We start from the raw sequence: 23,866 nt of genomic DNA on the forward strand, positions 1-23,866 counted from the left end.
GACTGAGGCTTGGCGAGGTGAGGCACCTTGCCTCAGGGATGAATGGGTATAGTCAGATAGATGTAGGACTTACAGACAACTAAACCAAATGAGTGGGCTCTGTGTACTCCGAATCTGGTTGGCTGTTTATACTACTCTTCTTCCCGCTGAGCCCCTCCAAGTCCTTTTCCTGATTTGCCTTCTCCACCGTAGGAGGCCTCGTGTGTAGGTGAGAAATGCTGCACGTCGGGGGCCATGCCGTGGGAGATGATGACAAGACCATTCCCTAGAGGCCTTTCGCTTTTCTTACCATGTGATTAGCAGAGTCACAGCAGGATCCAGAGGGCTCCAGAGCTCTCCCTGACCCCAGCGCCATTAAATTCTGGGTGCCTGTGAAGCAACGGGATCATGAAAAGTTGTGTTTTTAAACATCTCACAAACGTAGTATATCCATTTCTTGAACGCTTTAGCATTAATAGTAGTCTGGAAAGATGTGCAGGTCTGGACAAGGACTGGAGCTGTGGAGAGCTAATCGTGTAGATCCAAATTCAGTTGACTTAAAAAACATCATGGTGGGCAATGGTTTGTTTAATGACACCATAATTGAGGAGAACTGAAAAAGATTGCCCGCTAAAAATTGTCACCCTTCATTCAAACTTTACAGTAGTGCCCTGCATTGAGATGATAGTAAATCCATTAAGGAGACTTCTCAGGAGGGTGTTCTAGCTCTGACATTTTGGAGATTTGGTAAGCAGGATGCCACAGGAAATTGAAGAAAATACAGATACAAATGTATTTAAAGTACTTTTGTATGTATAAAAATGTTGTTGTTCTTTTGGCTACAATTCCTGATCTTGGTTAATAAATTACATCAAAATGACCTGAAGTTAAAAAAAAGGAAAAAAATCTGAGCAAATAGTGCCCCTGGTATTGTAAAGCTTTGAATGTTTTCACACCCCATTAATTTATTACTTCTCTTTCTTCATCTTTAAATTTCATTTTTTTTTTCAAAAATTCCGACTCCCCGCTGCTGCAGTGATTTTCATCTTGTTGTTAATTTTCCCTGCTCCATATGGAGCTCCAGACATTTCACCTGGAGGCTGTACTAGATTTTGTTGTAGTGATCGTACTTCCGGAGGCCAAAACTGTCATTTAGGGTTCCTGGTGCATCTGTCTGCGCCAGGCTTTTCACTGGCATGGGAGAGTGTGAATAACAAATTGGATGCACCTGAGATTCAGATGATTAGTGTGTTTTGTGAATCTCCACGACTTGTAAGCAGATAGCTCTGGGGGGGGGGGGAGGGCTAAACAGCGACTGTGGGTGAATCTGTACTCACACCTTACATTTGGGGCTTTGCAAGGGAAGTGCAAACATCCCAGGCAGTCTGAGTGCAGAGAGAGTAACAAATATTTCATCCTGCCTTGTCATTGATTAGAAAAGAGCCTTTAATTTCATTTCACCCCATGTTGTGATTAATTTGCATTCTTTGTCAGAAGTTAATGGAGTTTTTTATGGTTCACTCTGAAATCCTTGAAGACATCAGACTTGATCTGATGTTTATACAACCGCCAGCGGAATTTTTTCGTTTGATTGATGGCAAGCTTGATGTTATTCCAAACGGCTTTTTAAGCTGTTTTTAAGAATTATTTGAATAAAATGCAAGCAAGATATTGTTGTAACGATCAAGATTATCTGTTAAAAATCTGTTTCAAATAAAGAAGATGATAAGTAGTAAAAAGGATCAAAAACATAAGAGATAAAGTGAATAGCGACGTTATTTGTTAAAAATACATAAGAATGGCATTCAGATAAATTATTGCAATATATAGAGATCATTTTTCTTGAAAAAAAAATATACCATCATCTCGCCAGATAGAATAAGTAAGGCAAAGGTAGAAGGAAAATCTAGATCCTTGGGATTAAAAACCTTTACTACCAATTGGCTAATTCTCATTTATTCTGCCAGCTTTTACCACCAATGTACGAAATAGAGATCTACTGTTCTTAACTCAAGGAGACAGGGTCTGTCAGGCCTGTTAGCTGAGCAAAATGATGACATATTACTTGTCTCAATAAAGAGACATTCTTAAATCCCAGTACAAGTTAAACATAAGTGGATGATAGAGGATTTTAAGTGAAAGACATGCATTCTTAATAGTATAACGACTGGCTTTTTTCATAGGATAGTACAGAAATGAAATGCCCTGTTTTTAAAGGCAGTATATACCCTGGTTGTTTGTGTGGGTGAAAGGAACGTGTGTGTTCATCCCGTATACACTACATATCAAAGTATGAGGGGAGCTGTGGGTGGCGTTTGCTCAGAACCCCCTGCTACTAACCAAGGAAATATGTTGTGCAAATGCTTTTTGATTACTAATACCATTTGTTTGATTTGGGGGCTTTGCCTTGCTTCAGCAGATTCTTGCTTTGCTGTGATTGCTGCTAGTGAAACTTGCTCATAGGTCAAAAAGCTACTTATCTGAGCACTTTCATTTAAAACAGATTAATTTATTTGCTGTATCTGAAAGTTTGCTAAATAATTGGGTGGTTTTAATTGAAGTTACTGCTTTCTGATCCTTGTATTAACATGATCTAAGGTCCTTTTTATTATATGCAATCCATATTATTGACGAAATTTGCCCTGTTTTCATTTAAATGTAAGCAGCTTGTCAAGGAGAAAATATTTTGTTTAACTTGGCTTGGAAACCTGCTATTTTAATGTGTTTTTTTTTTCAATTGACAGACTGTCTTTTAAACATTCATTTATTCTGTAGTAATAAATTGTGCTCTGGATAGAGCATTTGTCTCATAATGGAGTAGAAAGCGTATGTTGTTAAAACTATTTTAAAATATTAAACACTTTTCAAAAGATAATGCTGGAATTCTGAGTTTTGTACCTAATTTTATTCATGTTTTAAAAGCCTTTTACTATGCTATTACTAATCCTAATTTTGATAATTGAATGTTGTTTTATATTCAATGTTAAATTCAGACCATCTACTTTATTATTTATGTACTAATGTACTGATCATGACTAGAACAATGTAGAATTGCAAAATAATACCTAGAAAGTTGACCTTCTTTGAAAAAAAGGGATTTCGAGTTTATCCCTTGTTACATGAACTTTTTGAAGTTTAGAACATCAAGGGTTCTATAAATCATAAATATCCATTTTTTTGTGTGAGGTCTGTAGTCAAAGAACAAAAAAACAAACAATGGGTAATTACCCCAGACTTCAAGTACTCACCTTTAGTTGGCAAGAGTCCAAAAGCAGTGTGCGTGCATTTTTTTGCTGAACAGGTTTCTAGCCTACATGCTTTAATTCATTATTTTCATTCTTGTTATTTAGGATATAGACATTTAAAATAGAGCGTTACTTAAAGCCATACAAAGTCTGATTTCGTGTTCCACAGAAGGCAGAGGTGAAATCTAAGTGATAGGAAGATGCTCCCTTACATACATATGCTGCTTCCCAGGAATTTTGAAAGTGGCCGTGCCGGATTCTTCTCCCATTATCTATCTCATGCTTATCAAGAGATCTCCCAATGTTCTTGGCTTAGCCTATTGCAAAGATAGGAAGTAGGTTCCTAGTGTGTCTTTAAAATAGAGCAGAAATGGAATAGAGAGAATCCCCAAAGAGTGGGTAGCCTAGACACATGACATTTTTTCCTAAAGATAAATTACTTGTTAATACCTCGATTGAAGTATATGCAGTTAGCCAGCTAGGCTGGTGAACCCTGGCTTTTTAAAAACACTAACCCCATGTTGGTTTGATTTTTTTATAGCACCTTCTAAACTACTCTATGACATAGATCTCAATTCAATTCAACATGTTTTTGTCACCAAGCACCTACTCTGCCCTGGCACTGTGCTACGTGCCGGAAGTCCAGCAAGGAAACAGATGTGGTCCCTGCTCTCAGAGTCTAGTCTAGTGGAGAGAAAAATATAAGAGAAACAAATGGCAGTTGATGCAAAAGGAACCAGACAGGAGGTGGTGTGCTCTGCCCTCCAGAAGAGGTCAGCTCAGTTCAGAAAGCTGTGAAGGCTTCACGGAGAAGGTGATGCCTGAGCTGAGGCTGTGAGGCTAAAGAGAAGGGAAAGAACTTTCCAGGCATTCTCATCAGCAGGAGATTCATCCGGTAAAAGATAAAGGTCTAAAGCAGCATGTTGTATGCAGTATCCTTCTAGTACTTTAATTCACTAGGGTACTACTACCGTTACTCTCATTTCCCTACCTGTTTAGGAATTTCCCTGGGTAATTTTCAAAGCAGCACTGGGAGGGCAGTAAGAGATGGGAGGGCAGAGTGCGGGAGGAGAGAGGGGGTGTGTCAGGACAGAGATGGCAAGTGCAGCAGAAACCAGGTAATGAAACTGGGATTGAGAATTTCATGAATCCCTCTGAGATGACTGGGAGCGAGCCTGAGGTTGGAAATCATTACGTTTTAAGATCTCTGCCCCTGAGGTCAGCTGGCACATGCCTCTGAGGGCCTTGGCACATCATAGGACGTTTTCTAGGGAGGGGGGGTTGTCATGATCAGATGAGCTAATGCCTAAGAGGACACTTTGAAAAATATAAGAAGGTAAACAAGAGCTGGGTAATATTAGTATTATTTATATTTCTGGGAAGTACTTTAGGGATTTACCTATGTAACTCTGAAAATATATGACCGTGTCTCACGTCTCACACCAGGTAGGACTAAAATGAATTACTTTTCTGATCCCACAAGAGCCTTCCTTTACAGTCTTTCTTTTTTGAGTTATAATTTATCATTCACGATCACAATCATAATATATAGAACTATATACAGAACCCAGTGATTGTTATGTCAGTAACTAGGGACCCTGATTCTTCTATGATTTTTAAATAATCAGCTTAGCCCAGAAATAGAATTGAAGTTTGAAGTAAGGAACCGAGCGCCCAGTCTGGCTTTCAGGTGGCAACTTTGCCGTCTCCCCTCCCTCTTGGGCTCTGTGGTCTGAGAGCCCTTCCACTTTTCCCCCTTTGGTTTTTCTGAGTGCTGTCTGCTACTTCGTGGGATCATAGAATTTGAGAAGGTGACGAGATCTTACAGTGACCTGTTTGTTCCAACTCTTTCACTTTATAAAGGAGGAAATGAGATTCTGATAGCCATTCAGCGACTCACTCAGGATGAGCAGGTGTTTGACAGCCTACCGGGTCAGACTGGTTCCCACTCTAGAGGGATGGTGCAGGGAGAAAGACACCCAGAGGCTTTGAGCCCAAATGGCCATTTTTATGGTCCACTCAAGTGCTGCATTCAACTTGTGTGTCTGCAGAGATAGAAATTACTGTCCCAGGATGCTACATGTCTACCAGGTAATTGCTGATGGGTACAGATCCCTCAGGGGAAAGTGGTCCTCAATAGCAGTAATACCAACAGCAACAAAGACATCAACTTTTATCATATACCAGTGTTTTACTTATACTATTCAGTATAGAAAACTTGGGTAGATTTGAGGCTCAGGATTCATTGGCATCCAACTTAAAAAGAGGCGGACGTGGCCAGGTTTTGTTTGAGCACAGATTACTTTTCAGATGTTTTAACAGTTCTGGATTAATGCCTGGGGGGCTTGGGAATTCTCCCTCAACTAAAATGTTAATGATGCTAAGAACCTGACCCTCTTTAGTGCCAATGAAGTGGACAAGCTAAGTTCATTGAAAAATCAATGCATTGCCTAAAAGGAGCAAAGAGCTGATTCGATTTAGGATTGGAGATTGCCCAGGACACCCCAGGTGGAAAGAGGGTCCCAAGGGCTGCTAGGAGCTAGGAAAGGAGGCAGTTGTCTGTTTATGTCTACAGCCAGGGTGTCAGCTCCAAGGAATTGTGGGAAACTGAGGCAACCAATTAGAATCAAGCGTGGACTCTGTTATGCCATACCCTGTCAAAGTCTACAGATAATGACCGCCATGCAGAGAGGGAAAGAAAATCTGGAGAACACGCTAGTCTTAGGAGGAAAGGAGGTCAGAGGAGGAAAGAAAGACCAAAATGGCTAATGGAGCTTGTCTTGTTTTCTGTTCAGAAACAGGTTGCAAAGAGCACTATTCAGGGCATGGGGAGACCTTGACTATAGTCCTAGTTCTAGTTGGGCAAAATACAGTAAACAAAAGAAAATTTCCAGTGAGAGGCCTTCCTCCACCCCTGTGCCTCCATAGCCAGGCAGCTGCAAACGCTTGATGACTCGGGGCAGAGAGGACCAGGAAGCAGCAAGTGAGACACCCATCAAGTGACAAGTTAAATCATTGTCAGAATGAGGTTTCTGGGGGGCATCTGGGTGAGTCAGTTGGTTAAGCATCTGATGCTTGATTTTGGCTCAGGTCATGATCTCACGGTTTGTGGGATCGAGCCCTGTGTCGCGCTCCGGGCTAACAGCAAGGAGCCTGCTTGGGATTCTCTTTCTCTGTATCTCTCTGCCCCTCCCCTGCTTACTCTCTCTCTACCTCTCAAAAAAGAATATGGTTTCTGTCCCCCTTCCCCCCATTCTACACACACAGAGCTAACCTGAGTTCTGTTCCTGGCTTTTCTTGCTAGTTGTTTGACCTTAGTTCTTTTCAGACCTCAGTTACTTCATCTGGAAAAGAATAGAGGTGTCCTAGGTCAGTGATTTGCAGAATTACATGGAAAGACAGGGCATAAAATAGATGGGAATTCACTCCCAGACACCTACATACATGCATGCACACACAAATACCAGGCAGTTCTGTTTTTGTCTGTTAATTTTTGTTAATGTGTCTAAGTAATACCTTACATGAACCTTGAGTTATTTGGTAACCAATGTCTGAAAAATGCTGAGCTAGATACTTCTGTGGTCTCCTTTCATCTTGTATGAGTAATTTTCCCCTCTTGTCCACACCTTCAGCTACCTTTCTCATCACCGTCTCCCAAGTACACTCTTGGACTTTATTGAACTGGATTTCACCCAAATCAAACTATGAGAGGTGTGAACCACATCTCTGAAACAGGAATCAAACTTTTTGTTTAGTTCATTCTAAATTTTTTTTTTTGTTTAAGTGTATTGATTTATTTTGAGACAGACAGAAACAGCCCAAATGGAGGAGGGGCAGAGAGAGAGGTAGACAGAGAATTCCAAGCAGGCTCCGCATCATCAGCACAGAGGCAGACATGGGGCTCAAACTCACGAAACTGTGAGATCATGACCTGAGCCGAAATCAAAAGTCAGACACCACCGACTGAGCCACCCAGGTGCCCCATTTAGTTCATTCTAGATCCATGACTTCTTTTCTTTAAATCCTGTTTTGAATCTCGTTTACAGCCAAACCAGTAAGACACATGTTAATTAGCATGGTTATGTGTGACTATATTTCAAGATTCTTTCCTTTCAAATGCCAAATAATGCAGGGGGCGCCTGAGTGGCTCAGTCGGTTGAGTGTCCGACTTTGGCTCAGGTCATGATCTAATGCAAAATAAAGCATCTATTAGCTACAGTTGCAGCTTATCTCAAAATATCAGCAGGCCAAACAATGTTGTCAAATGGCATCATGGTAAAAAAAAAAAAAAAAAAAAAAGGCAGCAATATATAGAGTCTTAGCCCACAAAGAAAGCACTCTGTGAAATGCCTGAAAGCATCCCTTTTTGGGGGACACTGTCTTAGAAATCTACAGCACCTTGAATCTAGCAAATTGTATTTTATCCAAAAATTAAGTGGCATTTTAAGGAGAATGCAAACCCTGTGATTTAAGTCTTAGCTCTGTCACTAACTTTCAGGGACCTTAAAGAAGTCACTCGTTTTTGTGGACCAGCACTCGCAGCTTATCCATCTACTGGATCCTAGACTCCAGTACAGTGCCTGGCGTAGAGTAAGTTCTTGATAAAGATACATGAACTGGGGTGCCTGGGTGTCTCGGTCGGTGAAGTGTTCAGCTCTTGATTTCAACTCAGGTCATGATCTCACAGTTTGCTGTCAGTACAGAGCCTACTTGGGATCCTCTCTCTCCCTCTGTCTCTCTCTGCCACTATCCCACTCATGCTCCCTCTCTCTGTCTTTCTAAAAATAAGTAAACTTAGAAAAAAAAAGGATGTGAATCAATGAATTAGTGATTTAGCCCGACTTCACTTTTTTTACATGTTGACCCAGCAGATTTTAGAATCAGAAAGAACTAAGAATCAATACACATTTTTAAGCTTTCATTTTGTAATTTTGTCCCCTTTTCTTCTGTGTCCATATTTCCCCTCTGTCCTGCCAGCATTAATACCTGAAGGATCAAAGCTTCCAAAGAGATGTGGTAGTTGTCTTAAGATACTTGAGGGTTCTCATGTAGGAAAAGACGTGGATTTGCACTGGCAGGAAAGTAGAGCTGGAACAAGGGAGAGAATAGACAGTCAGAAGACATAAAGTCCCCATCACTGTATGCATCCGGACAGAAGCCCTGTGAGCCAGGAGTGTAATGAAGGAGGGATTCAGGGATCACACAGAGGTGGGTCAGATTAAAAAACCTTTAAGATGCTTTCAGACCCCGAGAGTCTGTGATTCTCCTTGAGTGTTGGACAGGCCTCTCCTCAACCAAACAAATACAAGGCTAATGTATTTCCTGTCTGATGCAGGGGAGAGGCAACAGGTAGAAACTTCCATCAGACTTGTCTAGATTCTGTAATTGCTTTAATCGTGTACTCCTTTTGACTCTCGAATACCTTGTCAGTATGAAACCCAAATGGAAGAGTACAGGAAAGAAGTAATTCTTTTTCAGCCCAAGATTTATACACGTCTGTTCCTCTCCACTGAGCCAACTGTGTGATATGGCTATCTATCAAAAGCTGAAGGCACTTGTAGCTGCCGGGAGTTTCTCCTCCTGAATAGCGTATAATGTCCAGGACAAGGCAACTGAGGCAGTCTTTCCGAGGCATGTGTTCAGGTGTGGGTGTCACACTTTATGAGGAACACACGCACGTGGCACCACACTCCGAGAAACGTGGTCACAGTGGTGGAGAATGTGAAACCATGTTCACCTCCGCCAGGCAGCTTTATGGTGCAGGTAACAGAACACCCAACTCAGGTTGCCTCACCCACAAGGGGACTTCATTGAAATCCATGGCCAAAAAGCCAAGTATTCCTGGGTTTTTTGGTAGAACTGGATTCAACAGGTCACTTTTGGCTCTGTTTCTGGTAGGCTTCTTCCTTCACAGACCAAGAATGGCTTTTGGGGTTCCCGGGCCACCTGCTTCCCAGTTAGAAAGGAATGACAAGCCTCTCTTCCCCACAGGCAGCAAGAGGCCATAGGCTTCAGTTTGATTGGATCAGTTAACTTCCCCAAGCCCAGGGGACTTAGCTGTTGCGGACTAGTTTAAGCCTGAACCACATGTCCTGCCCATAAAGCTGGCGATGAAGTAGGTGAGGATGTGAAGTACATGGGCTATTTAAGGCTAGGGGAATGTTATCAGAGTGTCATTACTAATAGAAGGGGGAAGAACAGAGGGCAGTCAATCACAGCAGATGATCTCAAGGAGAAAACAGGATGCTCTCTCGGGAAAGAAAACTTCGTGAAGAAACAGCCATCTTCAAATATGTGAGTTGCTGCGACTAAATCACTACAGCTCCAGACCGTGGCTATATCTCCTAGGGAGACATATTTGAACTCGTAATAAGAAAGAACTTTCTGACAATTGAAGCCACCCAGGATGGAATCATTGGAATCCCATTCCTGGAAGTCTTCTTCCAGAGTCAGAAGCAAGGAGTCAGACCAGGTGACCTCTAACATCGTTCTGGATTCTTTCGCTTGTGGAGGATTGAAGTTAATAGAGATGCAGACTAAATGATAGCTCCAGAAAAACCCTTTGAGACATTTTGACCCTTTAAAAATCTTTTGTCACAGCACATTTATTTGACCATAAACAATGGAATGGTCAATAGGCCTTTCTCAAAAAGGCCACATCCCCTCCCACTCCCTGCCCCCCACATACATAACTGATACTCTAAACTAGATTCTAGAATGAGACCACCCTTTTGGGGGGAAGAAAGAGAAGTTTGGTACAGCCAGTGTATTTTCTTTGAAAGGAAAAATCTTCTCTGTGAGGAAAGTGCTCAGTGGACATCTTGGCAAAGCTAAGGGAGAAGATTCATTTTATAACTCACGTGTTTCATTTTAAAATGTGTTTGTGAGCCCCTGCTTTTCTTACAAAATTCAGGCCTGAATATTAAAATTTACATGTGCCCAGAGGATGATTTACTAGGGTTCCTATACCCCTATGTGAAGTAGGACATGAGCTATGTCAGTTTTAAATACACAAGGGATAAAAGAGTGTAGACTGGCAGTCAGGTCCTTTCTTTCCTGCTCACTGACTGGCAGACCCAGCAAATGAATAATGTTACACTCTACCTTGACGCTCCAGCTGCTGTGTTCTGTGTGAAAATGCATCGTCCTTGATACTCGGGAAGCAGTGAGAGCCAAGTGATCTAATTTATGGCCATGATGATTTTCTGTCTGGTCCCATCTGAGCTGAGCCCTCCTCTAGGCATCTTACAGCCTTTCTGTCCCACCCAGCTATTTGTGAAATTCAGGGGTTTCTAGTCTGAGCTTTTCAAAACTGGTCCCTCCTAAAGGCAGCAGAGAGAAAGTGCCAGGGAGTGGATTTTAGAAGCTGGGAATCCTACTGACTTTCTCATGTCCCACCGAGTAGCTCCTTGTTAAATCATCTGACAACTTATTTTTAAGTCATTAATTGTCGTTTAAATAAGACCCATGACTTATTTTTTGTTTTTGTTTTGTTCTATATAAGATACGCTAATAGATTTCCAGGCATGATAAGAACTTGAACAAGGACAGAGGCTGATAAACAAGAGAGATATGGCACAAGTGAATTATACTTGTTAATTTTGTATTATTAGTAATAATATATATTACTCATTTATTTTGTCTCATGCATTCATTCAATATCTAAAAATATCAGTTTGTCAGAATTCCCATTTATGGTTCACTAGAGTACATTTTATTCTTCTTTTTTAATACTTTTTTTTTTTAATTTTTTTTTTTTTAAACGTTTTATTTACTTTTGGGACAGAGAGAGACAGAGCACGAACTGGGGAGGGGCAGAGAGAGAGGGAGACACAGAATCGGAAGCAGGCTCCAGGCTCTGAGCCATCAGCCCAGAGCCCGACGCGGGGCTCGAACCCACGGACCGTGAGATCGTGACCTGAGCTGAAGTCGGACGCCTAACCGACTGAGCCACCCAGGCGCCCCTTTTAATACTTTTTAAAGTTTATTTATTTATTTTGAGAAAGAATGAGAGAGACAACCAGAAGAGGAAGGGCAGAGAAAGAGAGAGGGTGGGACAGAGGATCCAAGGCAGGCTCTGTGCTGACAACAGAGCGCCCCATGTGGGGCTTGAACTCATGAACCATGAGATCATGACCTGAGCCAAAGTTGGATGCTTAACCGACTGAGCCACCCAGATGCCCCTGTTCTCTCTCTCTCTTTTTTTTTTTTTTCAAAAACAAAACAAAACAAAAAAACAAAACCCAGTCCTTTGTTTAGGAAATCTTACCTTTTTTTAATGAAACATTTGTTTAATGTTTATTTTTGAGAGAGACAGAGACAGAACATGAGTGGAGGAAGGGCAGAGAGAGAGAGGGAGACACAGAATCTGAAGCAGGCTTTAGGCTCTGAGCTGTCAGCACAGAGCTGGATATGGGGCTCGAACTCACGAACTGTGAGATCATGACCTGAGCCGAAGTCAGACACTTAACCGACTGAACCACCCAGGCACCCCTAGGAAGTCTTATTTTAAGTTAGTGGTACTAAGCAATATGTATTTAGCTTGTGGTCATGTGGAAATGATTTTTCTGTTCTCTGGTTGAAGCCTTTTTGAGATTTGGGCACTTTGTTTTTGCAAAGTTGTAGCAGATTGGAGGTGGTGTGTACCTAAGTTTTAGCACCCCACACGATGCCAGATAAAATAAGATTGACTGCCAGTACCAGCTCTCCCGTGGGTAGGAAAAAATACGGCACCTGAATGGGAAGCTCTGCCTGGGAGGACTCTTTGGATTATCCTCTGGCTCATCCCCTCGCTTTGTAATCAAGAGCCCTGAACCCAGTGAAGGGAGGGAGCTTCTGAGACCATGGGGGTCTGACTGGAATTCCAGGGGGCTTTTTGACTCCAGTGCATATGCATTTTCTCCACACCAAGCAGCTGCCTGAGTCAGCACTATGGTCTAGCCCGGGCTGTATCTTGGGCACTATGCCCCTCAAAGCCTCAGTTTCCCTAGCAGCAAAATGAGTAGATTGAAGTAGATCATCTCTGCAGCTACTTTCATTAAAGAAAAAAAGTTTTAGGTCATTATTCTTCATTTACAATATAAAAGTCCCAGTTTACCATAATCCTGGTTTATGTTAGGCAGGGTTAAACTTAATGCATCTGATTTGAAAAGAGAGTCTGCAAAATAGCTATCGTTCCTAAAATGTGTGTGAAATAAGAATAGAGTTGAACAGGGGCAGTTGGGTGGCTCAGTCGGTTAAGCGTCCGACTTCAACTCAGGTCATGATCTCGCAGCCCGTGAGTTCGAGCCCCGCGTCGGGCTCTGGGCTAATGGGCTCTGGGCTGATGGCTCAGAGCCTGGAGGCTGCTTCCAATTCTGTGTCTCCCTCTCTCTCTGCCCCCCCCCCACCCCGCCGTTCGTGCTCTGTCTCTCTCTGTCTCAAAAATAAATAAACGTTAAAAAAATTAAAAAAAAAAAAAGAATAGAGTTGAACATTGCAGGCTCAAGTGTAGTGCCAGGAACACCACACACACACACACACACACACACACACACACACACTCCTGGTATTCTTTAAAAATGCTCACCGTATCATTTAATTTCATATTTCCTTCTTCTACTTAAGAGAAAATAACACAAGCTAGGAAAGCAGTAAATATGTAAAGAGAAAATTTGTCAACTGATATTGGAAGATCTGACCTCGGTCACACATAAATCTCTGCGACAAGGGCTGCAGGGCAAGCCATCATTCCAGAGAGTAAAAGAGAAAATGAAAGCTATTGCTGGTGTCTTCTCGAAGTTACATAGGTGGATCATTTTAGTTTCCTGACTGTGCTTCTGCACATAATGTAAAAGGGCTGGTGGCCAAGCCTGCTTTCCCGCTGTGTGTACACAGCACCTCTGCAGAGGTGGGCGTGTAATGCGGGGTCCCCAGAGTTGCTGTTTATCACCAGAGCCGTTGACTAGATAGTTGAGGCCCCACAAGTAAACTTTTGCATCAGGAGCTTCCTTTTCGGGATCATTTTCCAAAGCCATTAGTCATGCTATGGGAGCTCTTCTAATTGCCAGCTATACAGTCCTTGCAAGGAAATATGTGATAAATGTTACTGCAGTAACACCCCACGACTGATACTTAGGCCCGCCCATTTTGAAGTCTTTCCTCCCCATTTAAACACACAAGGATCTGTCTTACATCAGACTGAGGTGTCCCCCGTTAGTGTGCCTTAAAGCCTTATAGCTAAGGGCTGGCAAAAGGAGGGGGAAAAGGCTATGCCCAGAAGAGAAAAGAGGTTCAACTAATTAGTCTATGAAAATGCTACTAGTTCTGGAGACTGATTAGCAAAGTGTAACGGCTGGAGCAATTATTGTTCTGTTCATTGTCCCAAAGTACTAGTTAGATGTAGACTACTCAACACCAGCAAAATGTGCAAACGGGAATCTGGACTTGGACGAGTTAGTTATAAACAGCATTTCCTGTGTTGTGAGGTACAGGCAGTTCATCAGCCCTAACAATATTATTGTGTTCCTCTGAACTCTGCTCTCACAGCTCAGCATTTGGAAGGCGGACCTAGAATAAAGAGAGGCATTGACAAAGCTAACATTTTATATCAAGCACCCTTAGTACCACTTTTAATGTGCTGTAAAACTAGGGGCTTCACTTTCTCATGAACTGTGTGTAAAAGCAGAGGCAGTGACTGGAGGTTGACTTTGTTGCAGTCTGTTTTATGGTTGCTGTGCCCGTACGGTAATATGATCTTGAAAAAGGTAAACAACAAAGAGTTTAGCAGTGAAAAATAAGCCTAATATAAATACAGTCGGGTACATGGCAATTCAGAATTTGAAAAATATGACCGTGGCATTAAATTTTCTGGTGGAATTAAACAGAGGAACAGAATGTAACCTTTAAGGCAATATATCTGAGACCAAGAAAGGAAAGAATATATCTAACTCTATGGTCTGTGTGGCATTCATATAAAGAAAAGCACAGTAGCTTTATTTAATTGAGAAAATGAATCAATTACAATGATGTTGTGTCCTCAAGTTCTCGTGAAATAGAAGATATAAGTCACCGCATTGTGTAACAGTGTTAAAAAGTAATTGAGTATCTTAAGCATTTTGAATCAATTTCAGGTACTGGCACTGCTACCTTAATACAAAATTTATGAAGATGATTTCACATAATATGTAGCTATCAAAGCTGTGTAATAAAACCTGGTAACAACATCTCTCTTTAAAAACCTGGGCAAAATGGTATAGTTAGAAGATCATAAAAAAGACTCTGATACTGCTGTTTCCCTCTTCCTCGTTGTAAGGAGAAAGCATTAAAATAGTAAAATTTTGTCTTCAACCATGGTTTCTTTAACCCACAGAATAGGGCAAGGTGGAGACCTCTTAAGAGTTTAGGTCATGAGGAAAAATGTTCTCCCCTGAGCTCATTTCACACAACTTATGTATTGCTGGGAACAGTGTCGCACAGTTTATTCCTGAATTTATTTTGAAACATCTCACTTAGAATGTTTGCCACATGTTTTCCTCAGAGAATGTTGTAATCCCCCCTGACTGTTGGAAATTTGTGAAAAACACTCTCTTTGCCAAAAATGGATTTCTAATTTGTTCATTACAAGTAGCCCTCCTGTTGAAGTAGATATATCTTACTAAGAATGGAGGGTGGGGGGAGAGGATCCATGTGTACTTGAAAAATAAATAAATAAAAGCCAATCTCCTGTTGGGAAGTTACCTGGGCCTTTCATGAGTTTTGAAAAGGGGTATGGCTTCTTACTAAAATCCTTAGCCTCTCCAGGGTGGTAGTTAACCCTCTCTCTTCCTTTTTTTTTTTTTTTTTTTTAACTTTTTTAACATTTATCCATTTTTGATAGAGAAAGAGTGAATGGGAGAGGGGCAGAGAGAGAGGGAGACACAGAATCCGAAGCAGGCTCCAGGCTCTGAGCTGTCAACACAGAGCCCGACATGGGGCTCCAACTCACAAACTGCGAGATCATGACCTGAGCCGAAGTCGGACGCTCAACCGACTGAGCCACCCAGGCACCCCGTTTTTAAAAAAAAAATTATGTTTATTTTTGAGAGAGAGAGAGAGCGGGAGAGGAGCAGAGAGAGAGCACAACACAGAATCTGAAGCAGGCTCCAGGCTCTGAGCTGTCAGCGCAGAGCCCGATGTGAGGCTCGAACTCATGAACCATGAGATCATTATCTGAGCAGAAGTCAGAGTCTTAACTGACTGAGCCACCCAGGTGTCCCTCTCTTCCTTTTTAAAGTAAATCTTTCCCATCAGAGCATTATGCAGAAATACTCAGTGACTAGAGGAAGGAGCAGTAATTCGGCATAACATTAAGCGGGAACTACCTGAGGAGACTACGAGCCAGTCAGCCTGGGACAGAGGTTTCAGGGAGTGGTGACTGAGTAGAGCAGGGATGAGTGGGCGCCATGTTTAGTTGGGATAATACACAGGAAAGTGCTTTTTAAAACACTCAAGGACTGGTGAAGGAAGGGTCTGTTGAGAAGCCTCGTGGATGCAAAAGAAATGCAAAAACATAGTTTCTGCCCTTGAGAAGCATGCATTCTAGTTGAAAGGAACCCACCTGCCCAAATTGATTATTTACCCACTTTACCATGCCAAGAATATTTCTACAAATATATCTACAAGTATATCTACACAAATCCAGTTGTTTTGAAATCGTGCTGTGACCATAGGTAGATATGGGGGAAGAAAAGAGCACGGGAGAAGCCACAGTACCACAGCCTGTCCCTGTGGCCTTCACCCTGTCCCTGCCCCTGCCCCTGCCCTGTCCACTGGGAGGCCCAGTTTTCCCTCCAGAGGATAGAAATGACCATCCTTGCCAACCTCAGGGTACTTGTGCAGATCAAATATACATGGAAGAACTTCTTAAAACACCATTAACAGTTTTTTTTTACTTAAAAAATACACCTGGCTCTTAAACAACCATGGGTTTGAACTGCATGAGTCCACTTATATGCAGGGTTTTTTTTTATAAATACAGTGCAGAACTGTAAATGTATTTTCTCTTCCTTATGATTTATTTTTTAAACTAGGCTCCACGCCCAGCATGGAGCCAAGTGCAGGACTTGAACTCACAAACCTGAGATCAAGATTGGAGCTGAAGCTGAGTCGGACACCCAGCCGACTGAGCCACCCAGGCACCCCTTCCTTACGATTTTCTTAATAATTTTCTTAACTCTCTTTTCTCTAGGTTACGTTCTTATAAGAATATAGCATATAATACATCTACCATGCAAAATATGTGTTAATCGATTCTTTATTATTACTTGTTACTGGTAACACTTTTGGTCAACAGTAGGATGATTGTATCTGGGGAGTCAAAAGTTATATATGGATTTTCAACTGCACAGGGGTCAGCATCTCTAACCCCTGTGTTGTTCGGTGATCAAATGTCCTGTTACAATTATCCCTGTATCTTACTAGCTGGTTGGAGCTCAGTTATCTCAGCAAACAACTGACCCATCAATATCATACTTGGTTCCTGAAATTTTCCTTCTTAGGAAACTTAGTGCCTGGGACTTTATTTGCATTGAGTTAGTAATAACTGCAGTCATTTGTGTGGGGGTGGGGGATTGAAGTGTTTAATATTTCAGTTAGTAACTGGATGTGTTATTAATTTGGTGTCACATTTTAGTCATTTTCTAAGAGACGCAGCTTATCGGTGTTAGATGTGTGAACAGCCTGCCTTCAGAATGTTGGTTAGGAGCAGACATTTACTTGCCTCTGCTTTTTGTTCCCTGGAAAACAGTGTAAAACTTGCATGAATTTGATTTTCCCAGAGAGCACTGCTTCCCAGGAAACAGGCTGAAGGAACTTTGGAAAAGGTGGTGTCTTCACCCCACTCCTGAGTTAAAGACAAATACTTCAACCACATAATTAAAGTTTTCTTCAAAAAATAGGGGATTGTGAACAGACACTGGCAGGAATCCAAAATTCTAATTTCTGACTATGATTTAATTTCAATTTTAAATAAATCGGTTTTTAATTTAAAAAGAGTGAGCTTCATAACATTAGCAATGATTGCAACATTAAGCCCAGTGTTCACAATCTAGCAATATAAAACATTATTTATATCTGAATCGTAAACAGCCTTTTGAAATGGATTATGGTTTTTCTCCCTATTCTAATACAACCTGGAGGGTACTAAAAAGTGTTGTGTGAAATTAACATTCTGCTGACTTTCGCCTATAAATGAGAAGCGAGCTATTAACATTTGTGTATTTTCATTATGTAAATTGTGTTAACACATGCCCACAAATTGCCACCAGCAATGCAATAATTTTCTCTCAGTGATCATAATGTGTCCAAGTGAGTCATTTTGATTATGACATGCTAATTACATATTGCCTTTTTTCAGATTCAGAAAAACCAGGGATCTTTAATGGTAAGCTTTATGAGTTCAGAAAAAAATTCACTTTTCTTTTTCCTGATGGCTGCTTCCTTTGCATGCTTGAATGCCTTGTTTTAAACTTAGCAAATTGCATTTTGAAGAAAATGCAAACCTTTAACTGCCTGTATTAGATTAGGTACCATTAGAAATAATAGAACATCCTGAGCATCAATGTTTTTATAAGAGTTTGCTGTTGTTGATTAATCTTGCTATATTTTATTGCATTAATGATTTTTTTCTTTCCACTCCACTGTAAAGACATTGCACAGAGGCTAATACTTTTTCCTCTCTTCTTTCCCGTTGCAGCCTCTCCAGCTTCTGCAGTGCATTGTTGATGAGGTGAGGCATCGTCTTATGTGCTTTCACTCCTAAAGTCATTCCTAATGGTGTGGAAAGCTTATATTTTGTTTCCTAATGAAGCACAGTGCCCAACATCCTCGGAGCAAGTTGTGTTGTATGGCTCTGAGCTGTGTTACGTGGACCGGCCTTGTCCGGAGTCCCACTCTCCTGATTCTGGCCCAGAATCCCTGCCCAAACAGATTGTCCCACGGGCTGGTCCTCGGGGGTATCAGAAGCCCTAAAGACAAAACAGGATGATATCAATTCATCCTCTTCTCCCTGGCCAGATGGGGATAGAGCCGGAAATTAAAGTGGTATCATTTTTTTTTCCATAGCAGATATTTAAAGTCAGTCCAGTAGGCAAGGGTCAGAGTCGAACAGCAAACATAAGCTGGATAAAATTTGTCTCCCTTGCTTTATTTACCCAAAGCATAGCGGGGTGATAAAAATGTTCCAAAGCTCTGGGTCAACAGTTCAGCCTTAATTTCCTAAATAGGCATTTTCCCCAGAACACATTCCTAACTTCTTCTGCTTTTAACCAGAACCCGCACATTTTAAGTCCTTCTACCTCTGATAATCCTTATCCATCGAGTTCCATTGTCCCTTTGCCTTCATGGAGTTAATCTACCGGCATTTCTTTCTCAGTCTACTTTTTCTACTCCTTCTTCTGAATTTAAAGTCTGTTTTTCTGTAAATTAGCAGAACACAAGGCTTGTAGTACACAATGCTCCCAATTAAGAAAACACTAATGTTTTTTAAAAACTGACTTTCTGGGCTTGGGCTTGCCTACAGGCAATGTTTATTTTTTAAACTTTAATTTTACAATATTTAAAACACTTGTAATGAAGGCGATAAATGATTCAGATAGGAAAGTTTGAAAGAAAAAAAACAAATCGTAATTCATAATTATTCCTCTCAATTAAACATCTGTATAACCAGTTATGAGATTTAGGGGAAAAAATAAAGATCCTCCTAGGAAAAAAACAAACGCGCACACATATCACAATAATAGTAAGAATGGGGCTCTAACATCCTTAATGGTTGCATCCGTCAGTCCATATATCCCCTGCAAGCCATAAACCATGTTAGTGCAAAAATGAAGGCATCGTCCTGAAACAAATGGAGGTCCCATTATCTCAAATATCAGACAGGCCCCCTGGATCTAATAGCTCATCAATATCTTCTGTCATCTTAGATTCCAAAAGCGTCCTATCCCCATCAGAATCCTCCCAATTAAACTGATTTTCCTGAGGTTCCCCCTCCAGGGTTGCTTAGGGACATTCCCAGGGAAACTTGGCTACCCAGTCAGATGCACAGACTGCTGGGCTCTCTGGACTCCACTGATCTTGCCTGGCCGGGCTCCTGAGCATTAGAACATTCAGGTACAGATACCCCTCACCAGCGATACATGCATTGCTGGTGAGCTAATTTGAAGTTTTTCTGAATCAAACAGATACTTTCATTCCTTATTTAAAGTAGTAATGATCGCTGTTAAATGTAAAATATTTCCACTTGCTTGATTTGGGCAAATCCTGAGACTTTTGAAATTATCCTAAAGAGATGTTCTAAGGCAGGATGGTCTGTGGGAAGGATAGTAGCATGTGACGTAAATGGTATGTTTTTCTTTATAGCAGTTCTTCCTCAGTTGAGAGAAAAATATAATGTAGACACCTGTTCCAGTTTATGCAAAAGACCTATTAAAAATATCTTCTTCAAGGAAACTTGCGAAATTTACACTGTATTTACTAGAACAAACATAAATTGATCTTGGAACTGAGCTGATGTTCCATGATGAGTATTAGGAAAGAATTGGCCAATTGACCTGCCTTCTGCAAAGTGCATCCTAGCTTCTAAGAAGGAAAGGATGGTGGGACTGGGAGGAGGTGTTAATTACTCTGCTTGTCCCATGTTTGTCACATTTCCCATTGCAGTGATACAGTGTTTCTCAAAGGGGAGTCTCAGGACTAACTGCATCAGAGTTACCTGAGGCTTTGGTTAAAAATGCAGATTCTTGGACTCAGATCACTGGATTCGACTTTCTAGGGGTGGAGCCCAGGAATCTACATTTGACCAGCTTCCCAGGTCACTCTGCACATTAAGGTTTGAGAACCTCTTCCATAATGTCTTTCAGGACTAAATCTGCCCTTTTAGATCCCAGAGGGCTATTAACTATCTATCTTCATTTGTACCTGACTTTTAGGCCTTCTGTTCCTGTGTGAAAATAACCAGCTAGGATTTGAGCCGTTTTACTCCTTGCGTGTGGGATATGCCCCGTTGTGAGGTGTGTGTCCAATGACAGTGTGTACTGTTGCTGTTAGAGAAAAGTCGGGTCAGAGTTAAGGGCACCACCCCTAAGGGAGCCTAGTTAGAACAAGATGGATGTATGTATTCAGAGTCATATACAAAAGAGCTAAGTAAAGCCCAGTGTAACATACTTGATTATTGTGTGGATATAGCTTGCCCTCCCAGCATAACCTGGTAAACAGTGAAGAAGTAATAAGACAAGACCAGGTGGGCGGAAGCCAGCCCTAGAACGGCCAGCGATGAATGTCAGAGCCAGTCCGGGAGTCAGGAAGTAGAATCGTGGAACAAAGCCACAGCTAGCTACCAGATGTCCAAATGGAAGACACCAAAAGTTAAACAGGAGTAAGAATCCTGAATGTGAAATCTGGACTGCGGATCAGGACCTGGAAGGATAGATAGTCAAGGCAACGAGAGAATCCAGCTCCAGTCAGAAATCAGGGCAATCCAGTTTAATTTTAGTGGGTAGAGTTTACGTGGCTTGGAACTGGCTAACTCAGGATATGCGTGATATCCTAATGATAGTGTTGATGCCTCAGACTTGCTTCTCTCAAAAGAACTTCTTCCTTTAAAATTCTTATGTAATTGGGCCCTCTCCAGTTCCTGAATACCTGTGGTGTGAAGTGCTTGATTAATTGTTAAGTGATAAGTGTCTCTGTGTATGCCACGGTGCCTTAGCCATCCGATATCTTTGGGGAATAAGATGGCCCCTATTGTCCAGATAACTGAGATTTACCACTTGAAGCTCTGACATCAATGAGAAATTTTCATTTTTAGAAAGAAGTGTTTCTAAAATGTATTTGCTCTTGGCAGCCTGTTGACAGTGTGTAATGAATATCATTTAACCTTTTCTTGATGACTCAGGTCCTTGTTTTGAACATGATACTGAGCTAAACTTTGATGTATTGATGCCCTCTGGGGTTATAAAATTGTGTGGGGCTTACCTTATTCTTCCACTGAATTTTACCAACCCTTTTGCCTGTGTTTGGCCTTGGCACTCAATAATATGTCTGGGCCTCTTGAGGTGTGTAGAGCTGTTTATTCCCAGGCTAAATAGCCCTACGTGGCTGTGCTGCTCTGCTTGGTACTCTCCTGTGCTCTGTCTCGTGATCATCCCTGCTTTCTTTGGTCACTCTTCATTCTCGACAGTGACCACCTGCTGCCCCCGTGATCTGACCATCTGTCTTCAGTCTTTGCACTGCTGATAGTGACCCTAGTAAAACTAGCAGGTGCCAAATGAAGTCAGAAACCCAAGTGGTATGTGTAAGGTCAGAGCTCATCTGAGAAGGAAGATAGGCTTGTGCTTCTCTTTAATGAAGTAAAATGGGTGGGCTCGCGTGCATTCATTCAGCAAATAGTTATCAAAAGTTCCTGCTGTTTGATAGCCCAAGTTGAGCAGACCATGGTGGGGACAGCCTCCAAGCCTAGAGAGATCAGGGCTTCCAGGCCAGCTGTAGACTAGGTGTGTAAGTCACGGTAGAAAGGCAGAAGCACAGCCCCGCGTCCAGATCCAATACGATGTGCTGGGACTCAGGAAGCTACTTATCCATCCAACACTCTCCCTGGTGCCTAGGGTTCTAGCTTGGCTGGCAACAAAGGACTGGCCACAATGGTGATGCGGCAGGTATGAATACAGCAATGATTTCTGGGTCACCAAATCCCAGGCTGGCTGGAGCCCACTAGTGGAGGCCATCAGTGGATTGAGGTGCTGGGAACTGCAAAGATGGAGGCAAGGACGTCACCCTTGAGCCTGCCCCTAAGTAATTCACAGACATGAAAAAGATATGGACACAGAAATGAATAGTATGGCTCAGTGTAGGGTGCGTCTGTAGAACCCAGAGACAGGAGAGTTTGTCCTGGGGGTGATAAGGAGAGGCCCTCCCCAGGGTAGGTGGCATTTAAGCTAGGTCTTAAAAAGAATGAGTAGGAGCTTCCCAGGTCAAGAGAAGAGAAAAGTAAATGTTAGGCAGAAATCCTTTTCGTGAGTCATTTTTAAGTTCACATATGTGTTTCAGAATGTTCAGGGTGTCTAAAATATGACAACCAGAAAAATGGATTATTACTTTCACTATATATATGTTTCAAACATATTACAACTAAAAATAAATTCCTACCCAACATCTGTAGGTACTCAGGAAGACAATTAGCAAATCCCTAATTTAGACTTCTGTTTATTTACTTTACTAGTAAGAAGTGAATTCTTTTAAGTCATCTTTATACCCAGTCAGAAATATCTTCTACCTTAAAATGTTGATTTTTTTTAGAACTGCAAGGCCAACAGACACACGAAAAGATGCTCAACATCACTAATCGTCAGGGAAATACAAAGCAAAACCACAATGAGTTTTCACCTCACACCTGTCAGAATGGCTGGAATCAAAAAGACTAGAAATAACAAGTGTTGGTGAGGATGTGGAGAAAAAGGAACCCTCGTGCACTGTTGGTGGGAATGTAACTCGGTGCAGCCACTGTCGAAAACAGTATGGAGGTTCCTCAGAAATTTAAAAATAGAAATACAATACGATCCACTAATTCCACTACTGGGTATTTATCCAAAGAAAACAGAAACACTAATTTGAAAAGATATGTGCGCCTCTGTGTTCATTGCAGCATTATTTGTTGTAGCAAAGATACGGAAGAACCCAAGTGTCCACTGATAGATAAATAGGTAAAGAAGACGTGTGCGTACACACACACGCACACACACAATGGAATATTACTCAGCCATAAAAAAGAATGAGATCTTGCCATTTGTGACAACATGGATGGACCTAGAGGGTGTCATGCTGAGTGAAATAAGTCAGGCAAAGAAAGACAAATACTATATGGTTTCACTTATATATGGAATCTAAAAAAAACAAAAACAAAGAAAAGCAGAGACAGACTCATCGATACAGAGAACAAACTGGTTGCCAGAGGTTGAGGGGGGAGCAGGCAAAATGGGTGAAGAGCAGTGGGAGGTACAGGCCTCCAGATATGGAATGAATAAGTGTCAGAAATGGAAGCTATGGCATAGGGAATATATTCCCTATGAATATATATCTCTGTGACAGTGATCGCATTGTATGGTGACAGATGGTAGCCACGCTTGTGGTGAACATAGCGTAACAGAGAGAGTTGTCAGATCACCGTGTTGTACACCTGAAACTCACATAACATTGTGTGCGTCAACTATATTCAAATAAAAAAAAAATTAAGAACTACAAGATTTGTGAAATCCCACAATTTGTATTCTGAAGTAGAAGCACAGACTTTCAGTGTTCATTACTGGGCTATAATTGGACCAGGTATGAAGACAAACAATAGGCTTGATTGTTGAAGGTGCTAGCTGAATAATTCTGAGATACACCAATTGTTCTTCCCTAATGTGAATAGAAAGGAAAAAGGATTTGGTCTTAGGAATGACATGGCATAGCACTCTACGTAGAACATCTGGGTGGGTCTGCAGTGTTTGGAGGGAAATTTTTAGCTATCAATGCCTGGACTAGAAAGGAAGAAAGATCTCAAATCAATAACTTAACCTTGTACTGTAAGAAACTAGAAAAAGAAGAGCAAACTACACGCAAAGCAAGCAAGAGGAAGGAAATAAAACTAG

General features: G+C 41.5%; 1 protein-coding gene across 17 annotated transcripts in view; it reads left to right on the top strand.

Moving 5' to 3' along the window:
- Nucleotides 1-23,866, top strand: part of MAP2K5 (mitogen-activated protein kinase kinase 5) — a 282,473-nt gene that overhangs the window by 200,316 nt on the left and 58,291 nt on the right. For 11 of the 17 annotated variants that reach the window (XM_049611808.1, XM_049611805.1, XM_049611810.1 and 8 more), the window contains 2 exons: nt 17,599-17,625; nt 17,938-17,970. In XM_049611808.1, the coding sequence (XP_049467765.1) occupies nt 17,599-17,625; nt 17,938-17,970 (60 nt within the window). The remainder of the gene's footprint in view (nt 1-17,598; nt 17,626-17,937; nt 17,971-23,866) is intronic. The other 6 variants (XM_049611807.1, XM_049611809.1, XM_049611820.1 and 3 more) reach the window with 1 other exon arrangement.

The sequence above is a fragment of the Panthera uncia genome (genome assembly GCF_023721935.1).
Source record: "Panthera uncia isolate 11264 chromosome B3 unlocalized genomic scaffold, Puncia_PCG_1.0 HiC_scaffold_1, whole genome shotgun sequence".
Classification (NCBI taxonomy): Eukaryota; Metazoa; Chordata; class Mammalia; order Carnivora; family Felidae; genus Panthera; species Panthera uncia.